Source organism: Rhea pennata, chromosome 24, assembly GCF_028389875.1.
Source record: "Rhea pennata isolate bPtePen1 chromosome 24, bPtePen1.pri, whole genome shotgun sequence".
Classification (NCBI taxonomy): domain Eukaryota; kingdom Metazoa; phylum Chordata; class Aves; order Rheiformes; family Rheidae; genus Rhea; species Rhea pennata.
Window position 1 is genome coordinate 8156730 of NC_084686.1, and position 12174 is coordinate 8168903.

The following is a 12174-nucleotide window of genomic DNA, read 5'->3' on the forward strand; positions in this document are numbered from 1 at the left end:
AGTAGCGCCCGCGGGGCTCGGGGAGCGGCGCCTCGCCCCCTCCCCCCCCCCGTGCCCCGAGCACCCCGGGGTGCCCCGGCACCCGCCCTGGGGGCCCGGCGAGCTCGGCCGGCCGCTCTCCGCTTTCATCCTAAACCTATTTCCCGGTAAAGGCCGAGGGGGAAATGCAAATGTGCACGCCAAAAAACAAAAAACAAACAAACAAAAAAAAAAACAAAAAAAACACCCCAAAACCCCCAAATCCGGATGATTTTCACAGAAAATCCTGAGGCGGCGGAGGGAAAAGGCTAACGGGCGGGCGAGCGGCACGGCGGGATCCGGGGCGCAGCTCGGCCGAGCCGGGGGCCCCCCCTCCCCTTTGGGGGGGCCGGGGCTGTGGCGGAGCTGGGGGGGGGGGGAAGCTCTCGCCGCTTGCTCCGTGCCAAGTCTTAGGCGGGCGCTCGGCGCGTGCTCCCCCGCCGGGCGCCGGGCGCGCTCCCTCTGCACGCTCCGTGCTCGCCGCAGCGCGCCGCCTGCACGCTCCGGGCACACCCGCTTGCACGCGCGGTGCACGCTCTCTCTGCACGCCCGCTTGCACGCGCGGTGCACGCTCTCTCTGCACGCTCCGCGCACGCCCCCTTGCATGCTCCATGCATGCTCACGCTGCAAGCTTTGGGCACGCTTTCTGTGCACGCTCGGTGCGTGCTGCCTCCAAACGCTCCGAGCACGCTCTCTTGCACACTCCATGCAGGCTCCCTCTGCCTGTTCCATGCATGCTCACTCTGCACGCTCCGCAAATGCTCCATGCACACTCCGTGCACACTCTCCCTGCATGCTCTTTCTGTGTGCTCCGTGCATGTTCTCTTCTTGCATGCTCCAGGCATGTTCCGAGCACACTTCATGCACACGCAGGCCGTGTGCTCCACGCATGCCCTCTTGCATGCTCCGTGCACGCTCTCTCCCCATGCTCCATGCATGCTGTGTTGCACACTCTCTCTGCATGCTCCGTGCATGCCCCCTTGCATGCTCCGTGCACGCTCTCTCCCCATGCTCCATGCATGCTGTGTTGCATGCTCTCTCTGCGTGCTCCGTGCATGCCCCCTTGCATGCTCCGTGCTCACTCTCTGCGTGCTCCTTACATGCCTTCTTGCATGCTCCGTGCCTGCATTCTCCACACACTCCATGCACGCCCTCTTGTGCACTCGAGGCTCACTCTCTCCGCGCGCTCCATGCACACTCTCTTGCATGCTCTGTTCCCGCTCTCTCTGCGTGCACCATGCACGCCCTCTCGCATGCTCCATGCACACTCTCTCTGCACGCTCGATGCACACCCTCTTGCATGCTCAGTGCATGCTCTCTCCGCACTCTCTGTGCATGTCCTCTTGCACACTCTATGCACGCTCTCTCCGTACGCTCCATGCACACTCTCGCTGCACACTCCATGCACGCTCTCTCTGCACGCTCTCTATGCATGATCCATGCACGCTCTCTCTGCAAGCTCCATGCATACTCTCTTGTGCACTCCGTGCACGCTGTCTCCGTACGCTCCGTGCACTCTCTGCACACTCCATGCACGCTCTCTCTGCACGCTCTGTGCACACTCTCTATGCATGGTCCATGCATACCCTCTTGCATGCTCCATGCACGCTCTCTATGCATGCTCCATGCATACTCTCTTGCACGCTCCATGCGCGCTCTCTCCGCACACTCCATGCACACTCTCTATGCATGCTCCACGCATACTCTCTTGCACACTCCATGCACGCTCTCTCTGCACACTCCATGCACACTCTCTATGCATGCTCTATGCACACTCTCTTGCACACTCCATGCACGCTCTCTTGCACGCTCCATGCCCATCCTCTTGCACGCGCCGTGCCCGTCTCTCCGCGCGCCCCAGCCCCGCGCCGGCGCGCGCGCGCGGCCAGCCGACGAAGAGGAGGGGACGAGCGGGGGCGGGCGGGCGAGCGGGGGGGGGGGGGGCCCACGCGCGCACGTGGCCGGGATCAATAGCGAATTAGTGACTTTACGCCGCGGGCCACCCCCGCGGGGCCCTCGGCCTGCGCGCTCGCGCGCGTGTCCCCGTCGCGCGTGTCCCCCCCCCCCGAGAGGCCCCGCTGCTCAGGCGCTGATCTCCACGGCGGCGGCCGCTGCCTCCTCCTGCTCGCGGGCGACGTGGACGCCGGCAGTCCGCAGGAGGCGCGGGGCGGCGCGGGAGCGCGCCGGCGAACCCGGCGGCGAGCGGGGCGCCCGGGGGGCGGCGGGCGAGCGCGCCGGCGAGCGCGGGTAGCGGCGGGCCGAGCGGGCCGGGGCGCCGGGCGAGCGGCCGGCCGCCGCGTAAGCCGCCGCCGGGGCCGTCGTCGCCTCCGGTTCCTCCTCGGCCTCCGGCGCGTCCTACGGAGGGAGCAAGCGGGTGGCGGCGGCGATGGGTGGGTGGGTGGGTGGGGGGGGGTCCCGGCTCGGTGGGTGCCGCCGCCGCCTCACCTTGGCGTCCTTGAGGATGTAGAGGGCCATGGGGCTCTTGCGGTCGGGCTCGGCAGCGCGCGCCAGCGCCTCGGCTGCGGGGAGGTGACGCGGCCCTGGCGGCCCCCTGCGGCCCCCTTCCGCCGGGAGGGGGGCCGGGGGCCCGCTGCCGTGGGGGGGCTCTGTGGGGGCTCTGGGGAATGCTCTGGGGGATGCTCTGGGGGTGCTATTGGGGTGCTATAGGGGTGCTATAGGGGATGCTGTGGGGATGCTATGAGGATGCTATGGGGGAAGTTATAGTGATGCTATGGGGGTGCTATGGGGGAAGTTATAGGGATGCTATTGGGGTGCTATTGGGGATGCTGTGGGGGTGCTATGGGGATGCTATGGGGGAAGTTATAGTGATGCTATGGGGGTGCTATGGGGGAAGTTATAGGGATGCTATTGGGGTGCTGTTGGGGAAGCTATGGGGATGCTACAGGGGTGCTATAGGGATGCTATAGAGGTGCTATAGGGATGCTATGGGGGTGCTCTGGGAGTGCTATAGGGGATGCAATAGGGATGCTCTGGAGATGCTACTGGGGATGCTATAGGGGATGCTATGGGGGTGCTACGGGGGTGCTATAGGGGATGCTCTGGGAGTGCTCTGGGGGTGTTATAGGGATGCTATGGGGGTGCTATAGGGGATGCTGTGGGGGTGCTATAGGGAATACTATGGGGGCTGCTCTGGGGGTGCTATAGGGGATGCTGTGAGGGTGCTCAGGGGTGCTCTGGGGGTCATATAGGGATGCTATGGGGGTGCTATAAGGGATGCTATAAGTGACACTATTGGGGTGCTATAGGGGTGCTGTGGGGGTGCCACGGTGGATGCTATGGGGGTGCTATAAGGGTGCCGGGGGGGGGGGGATGCTAGGGGGAACACCATGGCAGATGCTATGGGGGATGCTATGAGGGTGCTATAGGGTGCTCGGGGCAGGGGTGTGCATGCTCTGCAGGATACCCCGGGGGTCACCACGGGGGATGCTATAGGTGGGGAGTCACTATGGGGGGGGGACGCGCCACAGCCCCCCCCACCCCCTCCCCGCCAGCCCCCCCGGCCCGGCGCTCACCCTCATGCTTGAGCTGCTCGTTGTCCTGCTTGGCGAAGTCGGCGGCGCCGGGCGCCTCTGCCGCCCGCTTGGCCCTGCGCGCCGCGAGAGCCCGTGAGGTGCCGGCGATCGTGGCTGTGGGGGGGGGCATCCCCAGGGGTCCCCCCTCCCCACTGCCCCCCCTGACCCCCCCCCCCGCCGTACTTTTTGGAGGGCTTCCAGCAGGCGCAGACGGTCACCAGCGTGACGAGGAGGAAGATGCCGCCCGTGGAGAGGATGATGTAGAGGGAGCTGCGGCCTTGGGTTGGGGGGGTTGGGGGGGGGGAGAGCAGCCGTCGGGGCTCCCGAGGCGGCGGGAAAGGGGGGGGATTAAAAAAAAAAAGAGAGAGAAAGAGAAAAACACCCCCAATTCGAGCCGGGAATGTTTGCAACCCTCCGGCGCTCCCTTCGCCCGCTCTCGGTTTTGCAAAGATGGTGCAAAATGCTGAGCTCAGGCAGCCCCCCCCCTTACTGCAGCCCATCGCGCTGGGCTCTTGCACCCCCCTCACTGCAGCCCCCAGCACTGGGCTCTTGCACCCCCCCTCACTGCAGCCCCCAGCACCGGGCTCTTGCACCCCCCTTGCTGCAGCCCCCAGCACCGGGGCTCTTGCACCCCCCCCTCACTGCAGCCCCCAGCACTGGGCTCTTGCACCCCCCCCCTCGCTGCAGCCCCCAGCACCGGGCTCTTGCACCCCCCCCTCGCTGCAGCCCTCAGCACTGGGGCTCTTGCACCCCCTCGCTGCAGCCCCCAGCACCGGGGTTCTTGCGCCCCCCTCACTGCAGCCCCCAGCACTGGGCTCTTGCACCCCCCCCTCACTGCAGCCCCCAGCACCGGGCTCTTGCACCCCCCTCATTGCAGCCCCCGGCGCCGGGGCTCTTGCACCCCCTCCTCACTGCAGCCCCCAGCACTGGGGCTCTTGCACCCCCTCCTCACTGCAGCCCCCAGCACTGGGGCTCTTGCACCCCCCTCGCTGCAGCCCCCAGCACTGGGGCTCTTGCACCCCCTCCTCACGGCAGCCCCCAGCACTGGGCTCTTGCACCCCCTCCTCGCTGCAGCCCCCAGCACCGGGGCTCTTGCACCCCCCCCCTCGCTGCAGCCCCCAGCACCGGGGCTCTTGCGCCCCCCTCACTGCAGCCCCCAGCACTGGGCTCTTGCACCCCCCCCCCCTCACTGCAGCCCCCAGCACTGGGGCTCTTGCACCCCCCTCGCTGCAGCCCCCAGCACTGGGGCTCTTGCACCCCCCCCTCGCTGCAGCCCCCAGCACCGGGCTCTTGCACCCCCCCCCTCGCTGCAGCCCCCAGCACTGGGGCTCTTGCACCCCCCTCACTGCAGCCCCCAGCACTGGGCTCTTGCACCCCCTCCTCGCTGCAGCCCCCAGCACCGGGGCTCTTGCACCCCCCCCTCGCTGCAGCCCCCAGCACCGGGGCTCTTGCGCCCCCCTCACTGCAGCCCCCAGCACTGGGCTCTTACACCCCCCCCCCTCACTGCAGCCCCCAGCACTGGGGCTCTTGCACCCCCCTCGCTGCAGCCCCCAGTAGTGGGGCTCTTGCACCCCCCTCACGGCAGCCCCCAGCACTGGGCTCTTGCACCCCCTCCTCGCTGCAGCCCCCAGCACCGGGGCTCTTGCACCCCCCCCCTCGCTGCAGCCCCCAGCACTGGGGCTCTTGCACCCCCCTCACTGCAGCCCCCAGCACTGGGGCTCTTGCACCCCCCCCCTCGCTGCAGCCCCCAGCACTGGGGCTCTTGCACCCCCCTCACTGCAGCCCCCAGCACTGGGGCTCTTGCACCCCCCCCTCGCTGCAGCCCCCAGCACTGGGGCTCTTGCACCCCCCTCGCTGCAGCCCCCAGCACTGGGCTCTTGCACCCCCCCCCTCGCTGCAGCCCCCAGCACTGGGGCTCTTGCACCCCCCCCTCGCTGCAGCCCCCAGCACTGGGCTCTTGCACCCCCTCCTCGCTGCAGCCCCCAGCACCGGGGCTCTTGCACCCCCCCCTCGCTGCAGCCCCCAGTAGTGGGGCTCTTGCACCCCCCTCACTGCAGCCCCCAGCACTGGGGCTCTTGCACCCCCCTCGCTGCAGCCCCCAGCACTGGGCTCTTGCACCCCCTCCTCGCTGCAGCCCCCAGAACCGTTCTTGCACCCCCCCCTCACTGCAGCCCCCAGCACTGGGGCTCTTGCACCCCCTCCTCGCTGCAGCCCCCAGCACCGGAGCTCTTGCACCCCCCCCCTCGCTGCAGCCCCCAGCACTGGGGCTCTTGCACCCTCCTCGCTGCAGCCCCCAGCACTGGGGCTCTTGCACTCCCCTCATTGCAGCCCCCAGCACTGGGCTCTTGCACCCCCTCCTCGCTGCAGCCCCCAGCACCGGGGCTCTTGCACTCCCCTCATTGCAGCCCCCAGCACTGGGGCTCTTGCACCCCCTCCTCGCTGCAGCCCCCAGCACTGGGGCTCTTGCAGCCCCCCCTCGCTGCAGCCCCCAGCACCGGGCTCTTGCACCCCCCCCTCACTGCAGCCCCCAGCACTGGGGCTCTTGCACCCCCCTCGCTGCAGCCCCCAGCACTGGGGCTCTTGCACCCCCCTCGCTGCAGCCCCCATCACTGGGCTCTTGCACCCCCCCCTCGCTGCAGCCCCCAGCACCGGGGCTCTTGCACGTTTGCAAATCCCCCCCTTGCAACCCTGCAACGCCGGAGCCAGGATGCAACGGGGGGGGGGGGGCTGCATGGGCGGGCGGGCGGAGGGGGGAAACCAAAACAACGCCGCGCCGCGCCGCCGCTTACGGTAGACGGTGAGCTTGACGGGGCCGCTGCGGCCCTGGCTGATGGGGTTCTCCACGAGGCAGCTGTAGACGTCGTCGTCGGCCATGAGGACGCGGGTGATGGTGAGCACCTTGTGGTCGGGCGAGAGCAGCAGGCGCGAGTCGTTGCTCAGCGGCCGCCCGTCCTTGAGCCACGTGTAGCTGGGCTTGGTGCCGTTCTCGTGCGAGCAGTTGAGGGTGAAATATTCGCTCAGCTCCAGCACCGTCGAGGAGGCCACCACCACTTGCGGCTTCGACACGGGGACTGCGGGGTTGGAGGTGGGGGTGGGGGTGGGGGTTGGGGGGGAGAGACGAGGAGGGAGCCGCCTGGGTGGCGGGTGACCCCCTCGCCCTGGCCCCTTTGCTCCAAAATGCAGCTGGCGCTGCGAAACCCTTGCAAACGGCTCTTGCAATAAAGAAAAAAAACCACGGTGCATCCGTGGTGCAACCCGGCGTCGCCTCGATGCGACCTGGTGCCTCCTTGGTGCAACCTCAGCATCGCCTCGGTGCAAACCGGCACCGCCTCGGTGCAACCTCAGCATTGCCTCGATGCAAACCAGCGCCGCCTCGGTGTGACCTGGTGCCTCCTCGGTGCAACCTCAGCATCACCTCAGTGCAAACCGGCGCCACATTGGTGCAGCCCTGGCACCTCCTCAGTGCAGCCCTGGCATTTCCTCGGTGCAACCTCAGCATCGCCTTGGTGCAAACCAGCATCACCTCGATGCAAACTGGTGCCACCTCAGTGCAGCCCTGGCACCTCCTCGGTGCAACCTGGTGCCTCCTTGGTGCAACCTTAGCATCGCCTTGGTGCAAACCAGTGCCACCTCGGTACAGCCCTGGCACCTCGGTGCAACGGGGCATCACCTTGCTGCAACCCTGCACTGCTTCAGTGCAACCTGGTGTCGCCTCATTGCAGCCCAGCGCTGCCTCGGTGCAACCTCAGCACCACCTCGGTGCAACCCGGCATGGTGCAGCCTGGTGCTGCTTTGGTGCCCCCCACCCTGGCACCGCCTCGATGCACCCTGGCGCCTCCACAGTGCAACAGGGCATCACCTTGGTGCAACCCTAGTGCCGCCTCGTTGCAACCCAGCACTGCCTCGGTGCAACCTGGTGCTGCCTTGGTGCAGGCTGGTGCCTCCACGGTGCAAGAGGACATCATCTTGGTGCAACCTCAGCACCACCTTGGTGCAACCCGACGCCTCCACAGTGCAACCCAGCACCTCCACGGTGCAATGGGGCATCACCTCGGTGCAGCCCCGGCACAACCTTGGTGCCACCTGGTGTGATGTGACCCGGTGCCACCTTGGTGCAACCTGGCACCTCCTTAGGGCAGCCCAGCACCGCTTCGATGCAACCTGCTGCCGCCTTGGTGCAATGGGGCACTGTCTTGGTGCAACCCGGTGCCACCACGGTGCAACCCAGCGCCTCCACGGTGCAATGGAGCGTCACCTTGGTGCAACTCGGCACTGCCCCGGTGCAACCCCAGTGCCACATTGGTACAAACCGGCATCATCTTGGTGCCACTCGACATCACCTCAGTGCAACCTGGTGCAATCCAGCATCATCTTGTTGCAACCTGTTGCCACCTCAGGGCAACCCCACGCCTCTTTGGTGCAACACAGCCCTGCCTCGGTGCAATGGGGTGCCGCCTCGGTGCAATAGGGTGCTGCCTCACTGCAACCCCAGCACCACCTTGATGCAAACTGGCTTCACCTCAGTGCAACCCGGTGCCACCTCGGTGCAAACCTGGCGCCACCTCGATGCAACTTAGCACCACCTCAGTGCAGTGGGGTGCTGTCTCGCAGCAAATCCAGAACCACTTGGGTGCAACCCGGCGCCACCTCATTGCAACTCGGTGCCTCCTCGGTGCAACCTGGCACCACCTTGGTGCAACCTGGTGCCATCCCGATGCAAACTGGTGTCGCCTCAGTGCAACCTGGTGCCACCGCAGTGCAACCTGGCACTGTCTCGGTGCAAACCCAGCACCATCTCGGTGCAATTCAGCACCACCTCGGTACAACGGGCAAACCCAAAATCACCTCGGTGCAACCTGGCACCACCTTGGTGCAATCCCGGCGCCGCCTTGGTGCAATAGGGTGCTGCCTTGGTGCAACCTCTGCACCACCTTGATGCAAACTGGCGCCTCAGTGCAACCTGGTGGTGCCTCAGTGCAACCTGGTGCCACCTTGGTGCAAGCCTGGCACCACCTCTGTGCAACTTGGCACAACCTCAGTGCAATGGAGTGCTGCCTCAGTGCAAGCCTGGAACCACCTCGGTGCAACCTGGCACCACCTTGGTGCAATGGGGTGCTACTTCAGTGCAAACCCGGCGCCACCTTGGTGCAACCCGGCGCCACCTCAGTGCAACGTGGTGCCTCTTCTGCGCAAACTGGCACTGCCTTGGCGCAACCCGGCGCCACTTTGGTGCAACCCTGGTGCTGCCTCGGTGCAATAGGGCACAGCCTCGGTGCAACCCCAGCACCGCCTCGATGCAAGCTGGCGTTGCCTCGTTGCAACCCGGCACCACCTTGGTGCAGCTCGGCACCACCTCGGTGCAATGGGGTGCTGCCTCAGTGCAAACCGGGAACCACCTTGGTGCAACCTGACACCACCTCGGTGCAACCCGGCGCCACCTCATTGCAACATGGTGCCTCTTCTGTGTAACCTGGCACCGCCTTGGTGCAACCCTGGCGCTGCCTCGGTGCAATAGGGCACGGCCTCGGTGCAACGCCAGCACCGCCTCGATGCAAGCTGGCGTTGCCTCGTTGCAACCCGGCGCCACCTCGGTGCAAACCCGGTGCCTCCTCGCTGCCTCCTTGCAGGCACTTACTGTCCACGGTGAGGTTGATGGTCTTCTCGCCGGTGAAGGTGTCATCGGTGATGGACACCTCCACCTCGTAGGTGCCCTCGTCGGCCAGCTGCAGTGGGCTGATGAGCAGCGAGCCGTTCTCCAGGATGCGGATGCGGTCGCGGTAGTCGGGCCGCAGGTTGCCGATGATCTCGGTGCCGATGGACTGCACCACGGTGACGGGCTTGTCGCGCTTGAGCTGCCACTTGACGACGGGCTTGTCGGCGCTGGCGCTGCTGTAGCGCACCGAGAGCAGCGCCGCCTTGCCCGCCGTGCCGCGCACCAGCGGCGCCGGGCTCGTGATGTTCACGCCTTGCAGCAAGCCTGTCCGGGCACGGCGGGGAAGCAAAATAGTAAGAATAAGAATAAAAAAACAGAATGAAAATGTCCCCCCCCCCCCTGCATCTCACCACCCCGAATCGATGCGCTGCAGCTGAGCAGAGCTGCCGGTTGCAGCGGCGACGTGCACGCCCCGTGCCCCCACGCGCGTCCCGCGGCACGGTGCACGTGGCAATGCTTGCACCACCGTGTGCGTGCAGAAGGGCTTGCACTGCTGGGTGCACGCAGAAGCGCTTGCAACACGCTGGGCACGCAGAAATGTTTGCACCGCGAGGCGCGTGCAGGAGTGCTTGCATTGCGAGGTGCATGCAGCAGTGCTTGCACTGCGGCGTGCATCCAAAAACACTTGCAACACACTGTGCGTGCAGAAACGTTCGCACCGCGAGGTGCATGCAGGAGTGCTTGCACTGCGGCGTGCATCCAGTAACGCTTGAAACACACTGGGGGTGCAGAAACGTTTGCACCGCGAGGTGCATGCAGAAATGCACTGCTGGGCATGTGCAGAAATGCCAGCGCTGCTGGCTGCATGCAGAAGCGCAACACCAGGAGCATGCAGAAAAGCTGGTGCTGCAGGGCGCGTGCAGCAACGCTTGCAACGCAGCGCGCGGGCGGAAACGTTTGCACCGCAGGGTGCAGGCAGAAATGCATGCAGTGAATCGGCCCCCAAAATATTGCAAGCCCCCGAACCCGGACGCTGTTAAACTCCAGGGCGAACAAGCCTCCGGATTGACGGAGGGCGACCGGCAACGCCCGGAGCGGCAAGAAAGGCTTTAAACAAGCCCGAAAGTCATGGGACCTATTGGTATGCAGAGCCCGTCCTCCTTCCCTGCAGCCTGCCCGGAACAGCAACAACAACAACAACAAAAACAACAAAAAAACACAAGGGTCCCGATTTAAGGCCGTTTTTTGCTCTGGGATCGTGCAAAAAAAGCTGAGTTTTTTTGCAAGAAAAGAGGCAGATTTGGGGCTTGGCCCCTGGCCCCGTGGCGTTTTGCAACGCGGGTGCTTTTGGGTGCTGCGCCCACTGCTTCGCACAGCCCCGCTCTGCCTCTTGCAATGTTCTTGTTTGCAAATTCCTTTTGTTTCTCTCTCTCTTTTTTTTTTTTTTTTTTGCAAATGCTTCTTCTGCAGATTGTTCTTATCTGCAAACTGTTTCTTTTTGCAAAATCTTTTCCTCACAATTACTTTCCTTTGCAAATCTTTCCTTTTGCCAATTCTTTCCTTTTGCAAATTCTTTTCCTTTGCAAATTCTTTGCTTCTGCAAATTCTTTCTTTTTGCAAATTCTTTCTTTTTGCAAATTCTTTTCTTTGCAAGTTCTTTCTTGGCAAATTCTTGTGCAAATCCTTTTCTTTGCAAATTCTTTTTTTTGCAAATCTTTTCCCACCCCCCCTCTTTTTTTGCATTTTCCTCCTTTTCTCCCCCCCCCCAACAACTGCCTTTCGCGCATGAATTCCCAAAGATAACGGCGCGCGCTGAGCCCAAACCCCTTGTTGCAAGCGTCCCGCTTGCCGCCGCTCTTTTAACCGTTTCGGCCCGATTTTGACCCGAGCGTGGCGGCGTTTTCCCGCCGGAGATGGGCCGAGGCCGCGGAGGCGTTAAGCCGGGGTTATTCGCTGGTGGCGTTTCCAGCCTCCCGCCAGCTCGGAGCCGCATTTTTTGCCCTTTGCAGTGTTTGAATCCCTATTTCCCTCGTGGGAACCTCCCGGGAAAAAAAAAGAAAAAAAAAGAAAAAACAAAAAAAATCCCCCAAACTCCGGTACGGCGTTCCCAAATTTCTCGGCTTCGAGGTTGCATTGATTTGCACCCCTTCAAAAACAAACATAAAACGAGAAGGTCCCTCTTTTTCCCTTGCTTTTTTTTCCCCACCTCCGGCAGCAAAAATTCAGCCAGGAATAAAGCAGCCCCGAAACGCCCGGAGCTGCCGGCGGCTCCACGCACGGCTGCCGGGAAATCGCGCCCGGAAAACAGCTTCGAGCCGTCAGCCGCTGCGGGGGAAACCTCATCTCCTGGCTTTGGGGCAGGAAAACGATGTTTTTTTTTTGGGGGGGGGGAGGTGTTTTTGGATGGGGGATTCAGAGCTGGTGGTGGGAGCAAGGTGGGGGGCAAAACTGCTGCCTCAGCGTTTCCCACGCCGCCGGCTTTCCTCCTCCAGCAAGGAAAAAAGAGCTTTTTCCGGGAAAAAACTTTATTTATTTATTTATTTATTTTTGGTGGGGTTGCGAGGGGGGAGGATTCGGATTTATTGCATTTGTCTTTCCCCCCCCCCTCCTTTTTTGGCCCCATTTCCTCCTCCCCCCCCCCACGCCAGCCCTTCTTTGGGGCACCCCTACCTGCGTGCAGGGCCAGGAGGCAGCAGGCGACGGGCAGGAGGCGGCGGGCGCCGGGCGCTGCTCCCCGCATTTCGGCCTCGCTCGGCGCCTCCGCCGCTCCGGGCACGTCGCGAGCCGCCGCCGCCGCCGCCGGGGCCGCTGCCAATTTTTTTTTTTTTTCCCTCCCTCCCTCCTTTTCTTTTCTTTTCTTTTTTATTCCCCTTTCTTTTTTTTTTTCACCCCCCTCGCGTCCTCCCTCCTCTCGCTCCGGGCACACAGAGGCCTGTGTGTCGCCCCCAGCTGACGTTCGCGACTTTTCTT

At 64.2% G+C, this 12174-nt stretch overlaps 1 protein-coding gene across 1 annotated transcript; it reads right to left on the reverse strand.

The window, feature by feature from the left end:
* Positions 1 to 14: 14 nt before the first annotated feature.
* On the reverse strand, positions 15 to 11960 carry HEPACAM (hepatic and glial cell adhesion molecule). Its single transcript, XM_062594680.1, has 7 exons — positions 11875 to 11960; positions 9187 to 9528; positions 6341 to 6622; positions 3735 to 3828; positions 3552 to 3625; positions 2464 to 2537; positions 15 to 2373 (listed from the first exon to the last, which is right to left on the reverse strand). The coding sequence occupies exons 1-7, from the start codon at positions 11942 to 11944 to the stop codon at positions 2101 to 2103; spliced, it is 1209 nt and encodes a 402-aa protein (XP_062450664.1). The 5' UTR covers positions 11945 to 11960; the 3' UTR covers positions 15 to 2100.
* Positions 11961 to 12174: the final 214 nt, after the last annotated feature.